This window comes from Hoplias malabaricus, chromosome 14 (assembly GCF_029633855.1).
Source record: "Hoplias malabaricus isolate fHopMal1 chromosome 14, fHopMal1.hap1, whole genome shotgun sequence".
Taxonomy (NCBI): Eukaryota; Metazoa; Chordata; class Actinopteri; order Characiformes; family Erythrinidae; genus Hoplias; species Hoplias malabaricus.
The window spans coordinates 30,955,483-30,976,131 of record NC_089813.1 but is presented as its reverse complement, the minus strand read 5'-3'; the positions used below and the strand labels follow the sequence as shown (position 1 = coordinate 30,976,131).

The 20,649-nt window shown below is 37.6% G+C and overlaps 1 protein-coding gene across 4 annotated transcripts in view; it reads left to right on the top strand.

Annotated features, from left to right (window-relative positions):
* fnbp1l (formin binding protein 1-like) overlaps positions 1–20,649 on the top strand; it is a 47,676-nt gene that overhangs the window by 16,408 nt on the left and 10,619 nt on the right. For all 4 annotated transcript variants that reach the window (XM_066643659.1, XM_066643658.1, XM_066643657.1 and 1 more), the window contains exons 2-5: positions 11,996–12,111; positions 15,248–15,298; positions 17,387–17,534; positions 19,914–19,976. In XM_066643659.1, coding sequence (XP_066499756.1) covers positions 11,996–12,111; positions 15,248–15,298; positions 17,387–17,534; positions 19,914–19,976 — 378 coding nt within the window. The remainder of the gene's footprint in view (positions 1–11,995; positions 12,112–15,247; positions 15,299–17,386; positions 17,535–19,913; positions 19,977–20,649) is intronic.

Sequence of the window (20,649 nt, the reverse complement as noted above, 5' to 3'; positions counted from 1 at the left end):
AATTTTAGTTTGTATTCTTTATAGAGAGATAAGGGCTTCAGTAATACAAATGGAAAATATAATTCACTGCCCCTTACTCAGTGACACATTAGTTTGTACTCACTGTTCACATTGTCCTTTGTGCTTGCAGTGCGTATGAGGGGGTATGAGCCATTCTTGGCACTCTTGTTGTCATAAATAGCCATTGTTCACAACTCTTGTAGTACTTGGGCTGTGACCTCATTGGTAGCTTTTGCTTTGTAAACATGCCCTATGACAATAAATGCATCAGCTATGGGCTACGGGCCACATCTTTTCATTCCTTGTTATGCTGTGCGTCAATCCTTTTTATCAACGGATTCTCACATTTGACTTATCGTGTTGTGGTAATTAGCATCTGATTACTGACTTTATACTGAAGATTTCTTTAATCTTCTGATAGCAATTTATTTTGCTTTAATATTTCCAAACCTGTTTCTCTTTATGGTGCTGGTTTCTTGTAATCATTGTCGCATTCACAGAAAGTTTTTAAACCAAATCACGGGCTCTAGAGATAAGTATTTGTGTTGATGAATCATTGTCCTTTGTGGTTTCAGTAATTGATCATGACTGTTCTTGTTCATTTCCTGACCCAGGGGCAGATTGCTCAAGTGGGCGAGTTATGAGCTGGATATGAGGTGCATGTGACTTATATGAATGGTCTGAGTCTGTACTTCAGGCTGTGAAATGCTCAGTGTCTTCCCTCCCTCTCTCTCTCATGGCCCAGTGCCACTGCCTGGAACTGACATTGAGGGACCACGGAGGGAGTGTTTATCCAGCTCCTCTCCTGAGGTCCTCCTCATGCTGTTTCCGGTGATCACTTTCAGCTTCAGTCTTGTGCTTTAGTAAGCAAGTCATCCTCAGAAGACAAAGACATACTGTCTTATGTTTATTCTATGTACATATGTACAAATGTGTGAGTAAAGTACAGCTGTCCAGACTTTATCAGCCTTCTGGAAAGGACTGATTTTATATATTGATAATGATGCATTTTCTTGGATGGGTCAGAGTGGTCTCTCTCAGGAAAAAAATGTGTTAATGCCTTATTATATTTTGTGAATAGCCAGTATATTTTTTACCTCCAATTTAAGTTTGAACTTTAATGTCTTCAATGTAAACCTTCTGCCATCGTCTTCACATTTGTCTAGGTGGCAGGCGTTGGCTAGAGATGTGTAAAGCCCTCTAGCGCTGAGAATTGGACCAGAGAAAATGCTGTTCTCTCTAGTGATAGAGCACCTTTGGAATGACTTGGTGTGATTGTGGTTCACATCTAGTTGGATCACATCGGTGCCTGTGCCTGACCACACTAATGCTCATGTGGCTGAACGCCATACAATCCTCATGGAAATGTTGCAACATCTAGTGTAAATATTTTAAAAAGATTAATGACTTTTACTGCAGCAAAGGAAGACACATTGACTAAGCAGGTGTCTACAAGCATTTGTGTGTATAATAAATACTCAATATATCCCTACTGTGAAGATATGTCCCTGACCCATGGTCCTCATACTTTCCTCTGGGTTGGAAAAGGAAATGCTCTGTGGTGATGACTAGTGGGGCTATGAGGATTGAAGCATTTCATAAAAAATAACTTTCCTTTTACTCTGTCACAAAAAACAAGGTCTTTTTACATTCTAAACGACTTTATTGATGGATTGTGCTTAGTTTATGGTGAGGTATAAAAAATGTGTTTGTGGTTGAATTAAATGATTTTTGGCTAAACAACTTTTCAGAATATGGAAACTGCTTATATAATGTTTGATATCAAAACTAGATATTAATTGTAGGCTGTGTTGCAGCACATTCTTCTTGTTTTGTTTTTTATTCAAATGGCCTTTTCTCTCACAACTAAAGTAAATATAAAAGATACTGTGAAATTTACTCTTAATTTTTCCCCCATCCCCCAATGGTCTAATGTGTTCTATGCTTATGTGCCCCCCCCCCACCACCCCAGCTTTTCTCCTGTGAGAGCCTCATGTTACTGCCACTGCTGTCTCTTTCTGGCCAGTCAGCGTTCTGGTCACATATGCAGCTAGAGTACAGCTGAAGCAGCTTTCCACATTTCATATAGATAATAGGCATTTGCTGCTTTATTAAGAGCATCTTCTACACAATTTATGACCAACATATAACATGAATATGAAATAAAATAAAAACAAAAAAATTCTTGGTCATTAATTTAGTCTTTGATTAGTTAGACTGATGATGCACAGCATCACACAGAGAGAAAACATTTTAAAAGCTTTTAAAGCTTAACCTTTTATAACCTCCGTGTGGCACAGGAAAATGCATGAAAGTGTTGCTTGAAAATTTAAAAAGAAAATGGACAACAAACTTCGGTTGTGCTGGGCAATATGAGCACAGATCAATATCATGATTAATTGTACATTTTACCATGATTACGATTAAAGAACAATTATTTTGTTTTTTGTATTTTTGACCCTCATAGTTCAGTGACAAGTCTTGTACTGTAAATATGCTCCAGTATTAAAGCTAGGATATTTTTTCTAATGTTGCTGGGAGCTTGTTTCTCTCTTGGTTTTTGGGCACTGTTTATATTTAGTGTGTGATTGTGCTTTGGTCACATTGGTGACCACATGGTTTACATTTGACTTTATGTTCAGTGTCAGCTTAATTATAGTGAAAACACATCACGTCCAAACCAGAGACCAGAGTCCAAACCAGGGTTTAGGTTGCTTCCATGTGGCAGATAGGGGCAGAATCACGTGACTACAGCTTGGTAGCTTGGTTTTAAAGGGACAGTGGGGACATAACAGAATAATAAATAAGATATAGACAAGATTGTCGATTGCCCAGCCCTAAACCTCAGTTTTCTGGGACTACAATTTACTAAAAGTCCTATCATATGATTTATTGCATAAATATTTAGCTTTTCTCAGCTTTGTAGGAATTTAATATTGAATAACTATGTGTGCCTTGTCAAAATATGAATCAGCACTTTTAGTATATTATCTAAATGTTTGTTGCATGCCTTCATTCTTATATGAAATGAGTTGCCATGTGGATCCTGAAACCCATTTATAATGTAAGCAGAACATAGAAGGATGAAAAGAGGAATTAAGCCAGCAGGTAGCAGGGAGGATGTGGTTGAAACATCAGAGCAAATAACTCCTCACCACCATTCCCCACCCTCACCTGGGAATTTCCTCTAGAGCAACACTAAAAATGAAGTGGGGATAAAAGTGATAAAAAAAAGGGATAAAAAAAGGGATAAAATACTAATTTATATGCATTAGACCAGGGGGCAAATTGAATCATAAATTTACCAACAGTCTATATTATACCTCTTATATTAAAAAAAAGTCCAATTTATTAAATTTTATTTAAATTAAAACTGAGAACAGACACACTTGCCCCTTATATCCTGCTAATTTCAGGAGGTGTTGGCAGGACTCAGTTTAACTGTGCTTGACATATAGTAGGCTGGTGTATAGTTGATCCTAGCTGTTCTGACAGCGTGACATTACCGTCCATGTCTGCTCCTGAGAGCGCCAGATGAGGTGTGTGTCTGTAGTCCTGCATTTCTGAATTCAAGTCTACTTCTAATCTGACTGTGATTTAGTTTCTCTCTTGCAAGCATGTCTATGCAAATAAAGTCCTGATATCAAAGCAGTTTTGCAGCATAATTTGCATATACCTACGTTCCCCTTGGCCCTGCTTCTGACGAGAAGTAAGCTGTTGTGACTCGAGAAGTACATATAGCCTTGTGTTTATTGCCTTGTCCTTTGCCTTGAGTCATGCTGGTGGAGCCCAGCAAGGCTTTCATGGTCCTGCTCCTTCTTTGACCCAGCTTCCTCTCATTATTCTACCTAAGGATGTTTTCTTCTAAGGAGATGCCTCCCCTGATAGGGCCATTGTCTTGTACCGTTGTGTTCAAAATTAATCTACTCCCACTGCAGTAAAGCTTTTTAGCAAGTTTGACATTTATCTTGCTCACAATTAGATCCAATAAGGACTTGTAAAATAGACAAATGCAGCTTAAATTAAAAAATATATTATTTTCTAATATGCCAACAAATGTCATTTTTGTGATTTCCTCATTGACAAAATTATTCAACCCTTTTTTAAATGATCATTCAGGAACAGAGGTTTTAATTAGGTGTTTTCAATCAGGCATTGAAAGCACCTGTAGTTGTGAACAGAATTGTAACAAGCAGCAATTAAGCAGTTTTAAAAGAATTGAGATGCTCGGCTCTTTCTAGACAGTTAGTGGTGTCTTTGCAACATGTTCAAGTCCAGGAAATGGTCAAAAGTCGAGAGGAGGTAATTTCTCTTTATAATTACAAGCATAATTCCCAAGTTTAAAGCTAAAGGCACAGTGAAAACCCTACCTGGGCGTGGCAGAAAGAGGATGCAGTCAGTGTCTGCTGTCTGGTACCTGAAACGAAAGGTGGAGAACAATCGGCTGACAGCTGGGGAACTGCAGCAGGACTTGTTAGAGGGAGTTACTTTGGTTTCGGCCCAGACAACAAGGCGCACGCTGCGAGAAGGCCATGCGTAAACCCATCGGAAGCCTTGATAAGAAAATGAACGAATTGCATGAAACGAATTGTGAGGGAGGGGGGTGGACAACTTGGTCAAGTAACTGTAAAGCACTGAACTGACCTGGAGGTCTTTGCCCAGAGGATACCTGTAGATTGCTGCAAGAAACTTGTCAGAAATGTATTTCATGCCTGAAGGACATTATTACTGCCAAAGGGAGTTGTACTAAGTACTATTAATGTACGTGACTAAGGAGTTGAATAATAATGTCAATGAGGAAGTCACAAAAAGGACATGCGTTGGTATATTAGAAAAAATGTAGTTTTAATTTAAGTTGCATTTGTCTATTATTTTATACGTATGTCTATTAAGTCCTTATTTGATTTGATTGTGAACGATATAAAAAATGTCAAACTTGCTAAAACACTTTATTGTAGTGGGGGGGTTGAATAATTTTGAACACAACTGTAGCTCCCCAGATTTCACTGGCTTTTGTATGGTGTGTTTTCAGAAATATTGTAGGCTTGTTTAGAACATTTTAACAGTCCTTTTCTGAGGGGGGGAATATGCTTTGCTCTGTTTAAGTCAGTAGATCATTTTTTGGCTGTTAAGCCTGTCAGATTTCTCTGTTTAATTAATCTGGTTTACATTTAAGTAGATTATTATAATGAGTGATTCTGCCCATTTCCTGTGCATGTTTGTTAGAATCTGAAGGCTCTATTAAAAACAATAATGCAATGGTATTTATTACACCCTGCGGGCTTGTGCAGCATGCTTCACATTCACCTTACTGACTGGAGCCACTCAGGCCTGTAAACGAGCCTTGTAAATGGAAATTGAGATTTTGTATACAAGCCACAGGAATGATCTTAAGAGTTCAACACATGCAAGCAGCTTTGAACAGGCGATATTGGGGGTGGTTGAGGACATCTGAAAAAATGGCAAAATAATAAAGTTGGAAACAGTCCTCCATTAGAGACCCCATGCATGAAAAGACAACGGAAAACTTATGGATTACTCTGAAATTCTTGGAAAGCCTATGAACAGAGGAACCCCACATTACATTCCCCTCCAAAATCATGTTTCATGGACATCCCAGCCACTGAAAATTGAGACTGTGTTTCGTTCTTTCAATTGTGCTGTGGAGCTGACAGCAGGGGGTCTATAGCAGTCCACAATGCAGTCAACACTGAGATCCCTATCAGGTGTCTGTAAGCTGAGATCCAAGGGCTACCAGCATTGCCAGCATTTTCACCTAGCAACTACAAATGTCAGTCATCCCAGGAAGGCGGTCCATTGCATGAACTCATGGCATTAATTATTCATGAATAGAGGGGTTTTGGAGGGAAGGGTGACGGTGACGTAAGATATAGAGCTGTACACACACTGAGCATGCCCATCTGCCCCTGGCATTTACCATAGCCCTCGGGAAAAGAGTTTAAGCCAGAGGACTGGAAACAGTATGGCACACGTGGAATCTTTTCTTTTGTTTTCTCACACTCTAGGATCTAAAATAGACTGGAATTCTATTCAAAGCCATGCAAAATGGGATTCTGTCTGCATATTATATGTTACCATCTGTGCTTTTTGACCATAATTTTTTAGGGTTTTATAATATTCTGCATCATGTAACTTACATGTAGGTTAGATATTTCTGTGGGTTTGAAGTAGCATTTTCAAAGATTTTTCTGTGGTTCTCTTCATTTTTATGAGCCTCAAAGTGTCAAAGAAGCAGTAGTTAAATGTCAGTTAAGAACATGGTTATGATTTTCCCTATGATTTGCTGTTAGAGGCCTCACTAAGAGGCTGTGGGGGTTTTGTTCCTCCTACAACATGGGTATGTTTTAGAGAGAGGTTACAGCCACAGATCATCCTTCTAGGTGTGCAATCTCACTTTGCATTACGGAATTCAGTAGGAAGTCTCTTACCATCAGTGATATATATTTAACCCAAAATAAGAGTTGTGCAGAAAGTTAGGCCCAGAAGATATAGACAAAAATGTTATCATGATAAATTTTTATGTATCGATATAATTATCACATTATAAAATGTTATAACAAATAATATATATTTTTTTTATGTTAAGGCATTAATAATTTAAAATGAAAAAATATACATTTGCACTATGTGAATCCTACTTTATCCACCAGGAAAGATTCCATCAGACATTTTCAAATGTACATTTTGATTATCCTTCCCAGATAATGAAAAATCAACACACTTAAAATCTTTAACTTAATTCTCTTGTCATAAATAAGAATAAACATAAAACATAAACATCTCCACAGTTCAATGTACATTTACCATTATCTAAACACAAAAAGAGCCATTTCATCTCCATTTTTCCTTACTAGCTTAAAGTAAACAGATAACATGTTAAAGCACATGTCAAGAGACTTTATAATCCTCTTTATGTCCAGGATATGTTATTGTTGTTAGCTGATGCTAATCTGCTAGTTAACATTTTGGCCACACAGACTGAACTTACAATAACTGCCCTCTGCTCAACTTTGCTAGTTACAAACATTTTAATGACATTATTTTGTGTGTAGCAGGGCTGTGGAAAATTAAAAATGTAATTAAATTCAGTGAATGAATTTGAATTGAATCCACCTTACAGGATGTTGAATTGAATTTGAATTGGAATTACAGGAAGTGTAAGTGTAAATTTCCACAATTTATGTTTATATGTTAATTTGTGGTTTTTAAAAAAAAGGCCTATTTACTATAATGAAATATTGTGTACATAAAGACCATACAATAATATCTGTATGAAATTTGTTTTAATTATATACTGTAAAGCTTCATTGTTAAATACCTTAATCATGTATGTTAAATTTATTGAATTTCATGAAATTCCCATTCTACTTCCTGCTATTCGAATTTGAATTGCAATTCCGCTTCCTGTGTGCAATCTCAATTCAAATTCAAGAATTGAATTGGAATTTAGGGGTCATTCTCAATTCAATTCTGAATTTAGTTCAATCCTGGTGTGTATCACTGTATGGTAGCCTCTGTGTGTAATATCGTGTTTATTTTTTTATTAGTTTGATAACCACTAAATTAGCTTGTAGGCTTTGTGTGTGGAGATTTAGCTTCTTTCTCCACACAGAGGCAACGCAACCCTACAGTTGGTTGACTGTGTGTCACGTGTAGCACGTAACAATATGAAGGGATCTGACAAGCTGTTTAAGAGCCAGGGCAGTAGCACGCTTGAGATTTGTGTATTCATTATGTGCTTTCCTGGCAGTTCAAATGTAATGAATTTAAGTGAAACTATCGTAGGTTCTGTTGAACAAGTTGTTAATGGCATGTCATCTGTAATATATACTGCTGTCATTTTGTCACCCCAGCCTACTGAGTGGTATTACGTATTTCTGTATTTCAGTGCTAGTGTATATTACAATCGCTGTTTTTTTTTAAATCAAGAAACTTAGGTTTAAAATAATATCTGTAAGTTATATTGTAAACAACAGTAATTTACCAAGATTCTGTATTTGAATAAAACAATGTAATCAAATCTCCCACAAAACTAAAATGTAGAAAATATAGTGCATGTATAATGACAGCAAATGTAAAGAATTATACAACAAATAATCAACAAAAAAAAAGTTTCACACTTAATAACAGATCAAAGACCAAATATGCTGAATCAGTGTAGTCTGTCTGGTTGGGTTATAACTAACTGGCTGTTGAATTCTTTGTGGCATTCTTGATTTTCCTCGTACTCAACAGGGTGCTTCTGCTTGAGGTGGTAAAACACATTGTTTGTGGTTCCCCCTTTTGTTCTTACATATTACTGTGGTTTATCTGATATTTTGTAACCAAACCACCTCCACACTACTGAATTCCCTCCCTGCTGGTCTCTTATCTATGGTGTCCACAATGGAGAGCATGATGGTCAATAGGTGTTCGTAATGTATTGAATTCAAATGTGAGGGTCTTTCAGTTGCCGTTTTTATTTTTTTTTTATGAAAATATTAATCATGTTCTACAACTAAATGAGTTCTCTCTATACATTTTTGTTTTATTGTTTTAGTTATGGCTTAACTAACTCAGGTACCTGAGTGTCTGTGTGTGTGTGATTGCCATAAAATCTATCTTCACGATGCTTCACGATGCTTTGTCAAAAAATCTAATAGCACTAACTGAAAAAGATCTTAACAAGCATGACACCTGACAAAAGGATTTTTTTTCGGTGAATGCAATGATTGTAGCGTTGTGGAACACTGTCTGCTACCATTGTTTTGTGTGTTCTGTCACAACTGAACCAGGAAATGTTCACTTACATTGACCTCATACGAGTGATTAGGTATTAGGGTTTAGCCATTTTGTGCAAGTTAGACTTCTGTTCTAATTTCAGACTGACCGCAAAGCAGAATAATAGTTCCTGGTTTTGGAAGAGCAAGCTTGTCTTGGCCTTGTCAGCTTTAAGCTATAATGCGTATGAGTCAGGAATGTGTAAGCAGGTGAATTGCTGTGTGAAGCATCACAAGTCTTGGTGACATGGAACATGTTGATTCTAATCACATGAATCAGTCATTTTATGTGTATTTGTGCATCTACACTTGAGCAAAATGATAGTTAAATTGCTGCAGATGGCCGTGGGATAACTGTTTTTCCACTTGGGTGAAGCACCAGTCTGCTGCTAAACAGATTTCCTTCACCCACCATGGCTGCAGGGGCCAGCACCAAGTGCTTACTGGACTGAGAATAATACACCCTTCTAGGCCGCCTGTATAAACCCCCGTTACACACGCATTCTCACTCTCTCACTCACTCAAGCTGAGATCAGTGCGTTCATCTTTACAACACACTGCAAGCTTGCTCTGAGCATCACCAGCCCAGAATAAAGCACCCGTACTGCCCTTGGCAAAACTGCGACTGAGTCAAGCTGTGTTTTGTTTGTTCACTGCCCACTTCCTTCCAGACGTGCTCCTGCACTTAAATGTGCATTCTTTTTCCTGTCACAAGGTTGGTCTTGAGTGTGTACAAAGATCTGCTATGCATTTATTTCAACTTTCAAACCCCATTTACCATTCAGATCAGTCCTTTCGACTGTAGCTTGATTCTAGCATGACTAAAGCAAAGAATTCACCCTTTGGTATTGGCCTTTTACCCCTGAGTTATTGGATTGGCAATGTTCACGTTAGTAATCAAAAACACTTCTTATATCATTCAGAATGTTTCAGCAACATATGCTAGCTCTTCAGTGTGTTTGCGCTGGATACCTGTGCAATGATTTTATGAAGCCCCAGTGTCTGTAGATGAATTAAAAAAAAAAAAAAAAATAGTAACATGCAAGGCTTGCTCTCTCTCTGTTCATGGCAGAAAAAATGTCCTCAAAAAGTTGAAAATCATGAAAAGAGATGAGGTTATTACTTTATTCCAGATTCATAGGTGGGTAATATTTACTTATTTTTTACTAAACTTACTGTTTCTGATTACAGCATGAAAGTAAACAAAGTGCTAAAAAGCTAAATAATTTGAGTTACAAATTAATAAAACTTACTGGCAAGTTAAACATAAGCCACGAACAAACAACAGTCTTTTTACCATTCCACCTTAAAAGACATTGCGCTTCTGTACGTAAAGGAACCAGAGAGAACTGCAGTTCCTCAGAACCGTACGTCATTCTCTTTAACTAAACATAACCCAGTGGGCAATAATTCCTCTAATCTATACTATTTTCTCCTTTTCTATTTTCTCAAAAGGTTCAATGAGCTTTTGCTTGATTTGCATGTGATTCATGAATAAGGGTATCATTTAATACAGTTATGTAGGTATACCAAAACCTTAATATTCATACCAATTCCTGAATACGCTTTGACATTTTGTTTTGATTAACTGTGTTTCAGTATTCCGCACAATTTTGTAAATCATGTTGTGCTGCTAAATATTTCTAAGTCATTTAATAAGGAAAAATACAATTAGCAAAATTTTCTGCCCCATTAAGGTTGGGAATATTGCTGACATGAATTGTGGAGGCATTTATTTATTAAAAATGATGGGGCATTTAGGCAGTTTTCTTCAGTAACTTCATAACGAGATCCGGTCTATTGTTCTCACTCTTCGGAAATCTGCTAAAGCTGTTCTACTTCAGTGTGTCCCACAGCCAGAGTACACACAGTGAAGAAACCTCCTGTACAGGCAGACGTGTTCTCTTGCGCTCTCTCGCACTCTGCCCCCCCCCCATCCCCCCTCTTATCTGGGAAATTTGTCTGAGGGAATACTAGTTTGCTCTTATGAATAAGCTGCCTTAGGGTTTCTGTCTGCTATTTTTTTTTTTTTTTTGGTTTCCCCACTCTCTGTATTTCTCCTGCACTCCGTCTTGCTGGTTTGCCAGTACTTCGTCTTTTGTTTCTCTCTGTATTGGTCTGTTTAGCCCACCTCCTCTCCCCGTCTGACTGCCCCAGGCTGGATGGAGGCCAGTGCTTGCAGCTCTGCTCTCTATCCCTGGTGATTTTAAAAGGACAGGTTTCCAGTCAAGAGGGTTTTCTTTCTCTCTCTCTCTCTCTCTCTCTCTCTCTCTCTTTCTTTCTTCGTTCTCTCTCTCATCTCTCTTTCTTCGTTCTCTCACTGAATTTTGCTCTGATTTCTCTGAATGCTTACCTTAAATAGACTCTAAAGCTACAGACAGACAGTGTCTAGTCAATACTAAGTGGTACAGTCCCAAGCCCAGCACACACGTTTATTTCAGGAATTATTTTGAGAGTCTGATTGCTTGTGAATAAAGTCATCAAATGCTTTCTGGTTCTTGGGCAAAGCTGGCATCAGGCAGAGTTTGTCGTTGTTTTTGTGCTTTCCAAAGAAAAGTGCCACAGTACAAGTGCTTGTAGGTAGGCCCATAGTAACATATTAATTTCCACAAATGGAAATTTTATCATAATGTTTAGCACATCTCACATTCAGAATAGCATTGGCATTCAGGAGCAGCAGTGGCCTTGTCATTAGAGAAGTGAGCTTTAGGCTGGAAAATCGTCGGTTCAATTCAAGGGCCTGGCAGGAACCTAACCCCCAGACGTGTGTGTGTTCACTATCACAGATTAGTTAATTTACATAAGGACATCAATAAAGGTGTTTTTTCTTCTCTTCGTCATCTATCTGATAGTTGTGTACCAAAAAAATGTATAGATAAATATAGATGATGTGTAAACCTTTTTATGTGAATGATTACTAGAATGCAAAAAGTTATTAAAAACATTCAAGTTATTTGCTTATATGTGGATGTTAGGTGAATTTTCCTTTCAAACATTTATTAAAGTATCAATGGTGTTTCTTGTGCAGATGTTTGCTCAGCAGTGATTTATTAATTATTATTTATTTTTTTTTGTGGTCGTCCAACAAGGTCTTGGGTACTCTTCAAACCTACCGTTACATATTCATATATCCTGTCTTAGACAAACAAAACTTTGTCTGGGAAATCTCCTTCACTTCTCAATGCCCTTCTGTCTTCTCTGGTTTCCTCCCATAGGACCAGTTTGAAAACCTCGACAAACACACACAATGGGGCATCGACTTCCTGGAGCGTTATGCAAAGTTTGTGAAAGAGCGGCTGGAGATCGAGCAGACCTATGCAAAACAATTGCGGTAAGTTTACTATTAAAAAGCTGCTCATACGTACACTGGCATATCAGACGTTCATGTCCATGGACTACCTTGAGTTTTCAGCAGCAATGGGTTCATGGACTTTTAAATTAAACAAATGTATAAAATCAAATTAAATGAGATATTGACAAAACCTATATTAAATAATCCCAATCTGTGTGTAATCTGTCAACAACACGTCACTCTTTAACTGGAATATTTAAGGGTAGTTTTAAAAACTAAATTTAAAATCTAAGATAATTTGCAGTCTACCCAAGAAGGGTTTTTCTGAACATAAAAGCATGGTCTATGTTTTTCCATTTGTGGATTTAATCTATAATGTTTATGCTGTAAATATTTATAAACAGGTAATTTTTTAGGGAGTAAATTGGCGTTGTTTGTTTTTCCTCACTTATGCTGTACGACAGCTCGTTCCTTCTCTTCTCTTATTGTTTGGTATTTGCAAATCACGAGTGCAGCCAAAGATTCAAAGTGACACCCAGCCACTTACCTTCAGGTCACTTCGGAATGTGTGTTCCCCTGCTACAAATCTGTCTGGCGCATATTCATCACACTGCACTTTATAGATATAATTAAAAAAGATGTTTATTTAGCTTTAGGACTAAACATTACAAACAAAAACATTTTTAATTTTAAACTATTTTACTAAATTTAATTATTACATTGAGTGAAAATCATAAAATGTATTTCTTCTGGTTTATACATGTAATTCAGTCATGATAGTTTGCCTAAAACAGTTCCCATGTTATTCAATCCATGTTATTGATTTACTCTATAGCATGCTCTAATACCATAATGCTTGTGTATAAGATAGCCCAAAGAGCATTTTCCCTGGGAAAGAATAAGTGCTGAAAAAATCAGAGGCGCGGACATATGCCATAAATCTGCTTCAGGAGATGAACTAAGCTGCAGCTGTGGCCTCTCCTCTCTTTCTCATCTACCCTCTCCCTCCGTTCTCCTGCCTTCTCCCCTCCTCTTTTCTCCCCTCTCAAGGAAGCCAAACCTCCCTATGCTCCCTCCGGGTGTTAGGCTGTTGCCTGGATACAATAGGGGAGTCCCTTGTAATGTGTATGATAGTAGTGATGTGGTGTTCAAGTCCTGATGCTAACTGACAACTAGTCTTGAAATGCCCATTGAACAGTTTAAACACCACTGAGAGTTTGTTTTTTTTCATTTTTGACAACTCAGAGGGTGGCTTATCAGATTAAAATTTGCCCTGATTTTATTAGCTTACTTCATTACATTAGTGAAAGTTAAAATCATGTTAAGTATAGAGATTCATAATGTATCTCAAATATGGATAACTGACATCTCTGAAGTTGCTCTAATGTTATGAAGGCTTTTGTGCATATAGATGGTAGGTAACTAATTGATCTGTGGATGGTGGTTCAATTGTAGTGATTTTGTGTAGATAATAATAATCGATTTTTCATTTCAGCAGCTCTTTAATGTGATTCATTATATTTAGGTGAATTTGTATTTTTATTCTGGGCGGCACGGTGGCGCAGCAGGTAGTGTCGCAGTCACACAGCTTCAGGGGCCTGGGGTTGTGGGTTCGATTCCCGCTCTGGGTGACTGTCTGTGAGGAGTTGGTGTGTTCTCCCTGTGTCCGTGTGGGTTTCCTCCCACAGTCCAAAAACACACGTTGGTAGGTGGATTGGCGACTCAAAAGTGTCCATAGGTGTGAGTGAATGTGTGTCTGTGTGTCTGTGTTGCCCTGTGAAGGACTGGCACCCCCTCCAGGGTGTATTCCCGCCTTGCGCCCAATGATTCCAGGCAGGCTTTGGACCCACCGCGACCCTGAACTGGATAAGCGGTTACAGATAATGAATGAATGAATGTATTTTTATTCTTATAGTGCAATAGTTTGTTTCAAAACCACTTTATTGCTTCCAAATATATCACCGTGCACCAATTAGTGGAAAATATTAGCCTATATTATTGTCCTCCTTCCCTGTTCCCTCCTTGAATGTCATGAAGAAAAATGATCAGAAAAATACCTTTTTCATATTCAAACTGAGCCATGATGTATTTGAGAATGCATTGTGCCTCTAAATGTTTCTTATTTTTTTCTCCCAATTTGGATACATGTAGAATTCTCCTTGGTTTATGCCTAAGTAGTATAATGTCACTAACGCTGTGCCAATATGAATGATATAATAGCGTAGCTGATTAGTATAGTTATCATAAAGTAAATGTAGGGGGAAGTGTTTCAATCTGACCTGCTTTTATAAATGAATTATAGGAAGAACATTTAAGGGAAGTTGTAGGCATCATTAACCCTGCTCAGTGGGTATCTGGGTGGGGGAGAACTCATTTATGCCCCTTTCACATATGAACTCCAGAGAATTTCTAGAGAAACTACAAAGTATTGGGTCCTGGAATGATCGTTCACAAATGCAGCTCAAAGCGGGAGATTTTCTGTCTCAGGCATGCTCTAGCAGTGGGGGATGAAGCATGTGCTTTAGGTGTGGTGCGCAGTGCTTGTACAGTGCGTGCAAGAGAAACTCCGGAACATTTTCCATGCTGTTCTCACCTCACATGCACTGACTCAGACTTTACCAGGAGCATTACTGGGGCTCAAGCAGGATGAAGTCCGCGTAAGGTCCGGGACATATGTTGGGGGTGGTCGCATTCACACATGCATCTCCTATGGGTAAACACTGGAATGTTTCTGGATTACCATGCATGTTTGGAAGGGACATCAGTCCCTCACTCCCCCACTTTCCCTCCCACACACACACTCCATCCCCCACTGTGCCTCCCTTAGGAGAGGAACATGCCTAAACACAGTAGAGCTGCTTCTCGTTTATCAGAGAACTGCCCAATTCCGTCTGCCTGTAAATATAGCATTTGGGGGGAAGAAGTGGGGCAAAGTGAAGGAAATTAACATAGTGCTGGGTTCTCTCTTCAGTCTTTGACCTAGTTTATTTCTCTGATGTGTAAACCACACAGACTGTTTAGTCTGACTTTTTTGTTATTGTAAATAGAAATTTATATGATTTAAGAATTGTTTGTGCTCAAGAATGTAATGTCTGAATCATTTGTATAAATCATTGATTGACTGAAGTGTGTGTTAATCTTTGCGTGTGTCTGTGTTTTTAAATCTATCCAACAGGAACCTGGTGAAAAAGTACTGCCCGAAGCGCTCCAAAGATGATGAACCCCGGTGAGTCTTACTTGTAATGTTTTGAACAGAAGAGAAACCCTTATTTTAGCACTGTATGCATGCATCGATCGATCGTTACACTTATATAGCACCTTCTGAGACATCCAAGGATGCATTACAATTAACTCTGCACAGAACGCTATTCCATTCAACACTGAATCAACACACATACTGGCAAGAAGATGCAGCTAAACGCACACAGCATACTCTGAACATGGAACAAGGTCCACATGAAGAACTGCATTGGGCAATAGTAGGTTTACCCAGGATAGAATATCTGCACATCTACACAACACATGGACTGTAACCCAAAAATGGTCCTGAGTTTTCCTTGAAGAGTTGTATTTGTGACTGCACCTGCAACATTAGTCCTAGACATTACGCAGAATCCCACTAGCAACCTAGTAGAGGGTAATGTCCGTGTTTCTCTTGCATTTGCGGCAAAAGTGTTGCTATATGCATAAAGCATTCCATTTCCTGCTGCAAGAATGTGTCTAAAATAGAAAACTTCCCGCCATGTGAAGCATATGTGAGAGGACCAGTCCGGGACATCTCTTAACCAGACAATCTGGAGTTTCTCTAAAGATTCTCTGGAGTTCATGTGTGAAAGTGGCAGTACAGAATTTCCTTCCCTCAGACTAGGACTTTTCACCTCACCTCTATGTCAATTCACCTAACCTTCATGTTTTTGGACTATGGGAGGAAACCAGAGACCCCATAGGAGACCTACATAGACACAGGGAAAACACGGAAAATTCAACCAATGGGGACCGAGGATCTCAGCACTGAGAGCCGAAAATGCTAACCACCATGCCGCAGTACTGTCCGTAGCTTTGCTTTTGTTTTTATTTTATGATTAATTTTTCAAAATTATGTAATTTATAATTTGTTCATCTTATTAAATTAATATTCCTGAAAACACTGTAGCCACTTTTTACTTATCATAAATGGTAACTTTTTTTTTTGTCCCAGTAGAAAACATGAAAATTAAAGGAAAGTCTTCTAGGTATGGGTTGTGCATAAAATGCTGCACAGTTTAATCTGTAACAAGAACAGCCAGAACATATGGCTTGCACTGCTTAATGTTTTGAAGTCAGAAAACATGTAGAATGATGTAGAAATGCATTATAAGAATTTACAGTTAGAATCATAACAAATGCAATTGTACATATTTAGTGTAATTTCACTACTTATGTCATTATAGACACATTTTTCCAACTCTAAACCCTTAATGGGGTTTTGTCGCCTGTGTGTTGTATTTTTTATTTTTTTTTTATTTTTTTTTTTTTGTTCAATCTAGCAGTTGAAAATAAGACATACAGGGATGAGGTAGTACCTCACTGTAAAAATGTAATATCACTGATATAAACTGACTGCAGAAAATTAGTTGGGCAGCAGTGTAGCATCCACCCTCTTGCTGTAATAAATTCCATGAGATGTGCATCATTTGACATGGAGTACTCCTGTCCTTTGCACATTCCATTCTGTAATGTTGGAGTGAGGGGGATATGCTGAACAGAGTGGGACAGTGGAGGGGAGATTGTTTGCCTTTGATAAAATGCTGCAGCTCCCCTTCTGACACAAAAGGGATGCCTGGCAAGAAGCAGACTCCTCCCTGCATGACAACTGTGTGTGTGTGTGTTTGTGTCTAGATTTTTAATAAAGTGAGCAGGTCAAGCTTGTCTGATTGGCAGTCATTCAGTTTCAATCTCCAGTCCCCTAGAGCCCATATTACAAGTAGATAAAATATGCCTATACCTCAACAATAAAAATAAATAAATAAAAATAAAAAATTCAGGTAAAATTCAGGCTTCTCTCTTTTTTTTTTTTTTTTTTTTTTTTTTTTTTTTTTAAATGTAGTCTTTCATAGCATGTGTCTCCAGCCCAAATCTAAAGAAACAGTTAACCACCCTCTGCATGATTTGGTTGATTTGTCATGTGGAGAAAAAGGAAATAATACATAGAAATTTATCTTCTGCTAAAACATACTTGTAATTCTTTGGAATTCTGTGAAAGAATTTCTGCTGTGTTTATTTTAAGTTTAAGATCAAATCTCAAATGAGTGACTTGGATGTTTCTGTTTTGCAGGTTTACATCTTGCTTGTCGTTTTACGCCATACTGAACGAACTGAATGACTATGCGGGTCAGCGAGAGGTCGTTGCCGAGGAGATGGGCCACAAGGTGTATGGAGAGCTGATGAGATACTCACAAGACTTAAAGGCAGAGAGAAAACATGTAAGTATCTCTGTCACACACAACACAGTACACACAAACTTTTATAATGGCCAGGCTTGTATGAAAGCTTTTTTGACACAGATTTTAACAAGCAAATTATTCTGATAGCCAATATTGTCAGAATAATATGAATATAAAATATTTAATAGGGTAGAAAATATTTTATTATATTTATTATATTATTATAATATAGAAAATATTTTGTTGGTTATTTTAGTATATTTTAATATTGTGCTTTAACTGATATTATAGTACGTTTTTGAAATTGTATTTTCTCTCTCACTTATAAAGCAAAAAGGATTATTATTTTTTTCTACTTCCTAAGGAATCATGTTTCTAATATATACAACTAATATATAATTACCGTATCAGAAAGCCTTCCCCATATCCAAACCATTTTTATCATAGCCAATTCAGGGAATATTATGATGAGATTTTCGCAATGCAGACAGCCAGACGGATCTCTGAGGATAATGACTGAACATTTGCGACAACCCCTGGCAGAAAAGAGAATTACAGCTTTGAAATGCAGTAGAAATCCATGGTGACGGCAACAGGACGGAAGACGTGAATATTCTGAAGAATTTTGGGATCCTAATTTATCAAAAGGCAATTCTGGGAAAAGTCATGAAAAAGGGACTTGGTCTAATGCAAAGTAGTTGTTTAGTTAGCTAGTTAGTTAGTTCATTTACTATGTTTCTAGGCAAGGCGCTTCTAGTAAGAAATCACGACCTCTTGCTCCAGCATCTTTCTCCTAACCTTCCACTTCTGCAGTCATGGTTTGTGAATCAATGCTTTATTTACAAAGTTGATTATTTATTAATCCACTTTTATTTCATAGATGTAAACAGCATTAAATTCACATAGGCAAAAAAAACATATTCTTTCCCTAAAACACTATTGGGAGCGTCTTAAAGTAATAATTTTTTGTTTGTTTGTTTGTTTTTTTATTTTTTTGTTCTGGCTAAAGTTGAAAGGCAAGCTAAGCTTTTGTAAATACACTGTTAGTGTGGTTGTTTGACACTGGGTGCTCAAAAGTGATGGTTTAGTTGTTTGGCTAGAACACGTTCTTTTCTTTACGAGACGTCTTGTTTGATGTTAAAAATTGCACCAGAGTTCCAAACTCTGCTCTGTTCCACCTTAAATTGTGTAGCAGTTTATATTTTAGCCCTAAGATCCACCTTAAATGGTGGATAAATATGGGTAGTAACAACAAATTCTGTACAGAAAAAGATATATTTTATTTTACTTCTAACAGTTATGGAAATAGTCAAGTTTATATATAATTTTTTTTTTATGTAGTCTATGTATTATGAAAGTAGTCTATGCATTATAAAATTTAATGAAATACATTTTCAAAGTAACCCTCCCGACACAGCAAACATTTTAATAGTATTTTATATTAAAGTATTTTAATTTCTGCGATTGGAGTATAGTCTATAGTATAGCAAATCAGATTAGTAGCTGGATTTTAGCCCAGTATTCTGTTTTTCTTGTGCATGTTTACCTGAATCCTGAGGGGTTTTTTTTTTTTTTTTTTTTTCTTGGAAATGTAACCAGAGTCTAGCAGATTTCCCTTCACTGGGGCTAAGGGACCTAGGCAAAGCCCTGAAGAAGAAAGAAAAAAAAAAGTCATATAATTATATGATGCCCTTCACTAAGCTTTACAGTTGACATAATGCAGTTAGGCAGGTAACTAAAACTCATTCATCTGACTGCCAGATAGAGAACACCTCTCTGCTGCTTCAGAGTGCATTTGACACCTGCCATTTTGCTTGTTGATCTAAAGCTTCCATACAGCTGCTTCGTTGTGAAAACCCTTGCCTGAATCTCCCAGTATACAGTTTTTGTGCTGATGTTAATGCCAGAGGAGTCAGCAGAGCATTAGTGAATTTTACACACTATGCCCTCAGCACTTTTTGACTTCACTTAGTAACTTTGCAACATTACCACTCACAGCTTATCATAGAAGATGGAAGAAATTTTATGAACTGGCTTGTTTTAATGGTGTCTCTACATTACAGTACAATGTTCAATTTCAGTGAACTTTAGAATTACACATTCTTTTATAAATGATTGTACAGGCAGACTGAATTGCTAGTTGCTAGATTTTTATCTGTGGCAATAGAAATGTATGAAATATCTGAATTCAAAGATTATGATGGTGTCCAATTACACTTATCCATATAAGGTGTCTTTCTAAAAGCTTAGAAGCATGAATCATCTTCGGATTTGAGACTTTTTCTTCAAATCAGATGTGCCTGCTATTTGCAGTATAAAACGAGTAAATAAAAATATGGGTGCGTTTCATAGGTAAGGAATCTGCAGCTTAACTGACATATGCTGGTTTTGAAAACATGTATCTTTTATGTTATTCAGCACCTTCAGGAGGGGAGGAAAGCCCAGCAGTATTTGGACCAATGCTGGAAACAAATGGACAATGTGAGTGATTGTTAGATTGTTTGTGTACATGCATGGGGCTGACCGTGTGTGTGGGTAATCAATCCAAAATTATTTCTCCAACATTGACCTGGTCTCCCATTCCCTCATCCAGATATTCAAATCCACATCTGTGTGAGTGTGTGTGAGAGAGAGGATGGACAGGAAAAGATAGAAGGAAGGGGGCTGCTGGCATAAATTCATGTACACTCCCCAAAACATACAAGCTCTTTTTCCTTAACTCGCACACTGAGCTTACTGTAACCTTGTACAGAGTGCAGCAATTCATGTGTATGTGTTGTAGACAGCAAAACTGAATTGTTTTTGCAGCTTTATGGTTAGTGCTAGCCAGCAACAGCTGAATCTTGCATCCAGAGTGGCCATGTTGTAATGCCTTAGGTATTCCTCTTTGTGCACTGTCACAAAATTAAACACAGATGTTAAGACACATTTTATTACTGATTTCTCTCATTCACCCCTCTGATTTGTTTGCTACCATAGTGGATTTTGGAATAGATGGCTATTTAATGGGTACAGTGGTTATAGAAAATAGGTGAATTCTGTAGGACTACAGAAAAAATATTGCTGCTCATCAGGTCAGAAGAGATTACAAAACCTCTATTTATTCGTTTATTTTTTTGGACTGTATAATTTAATGTCAGGCTGATAGGACTGA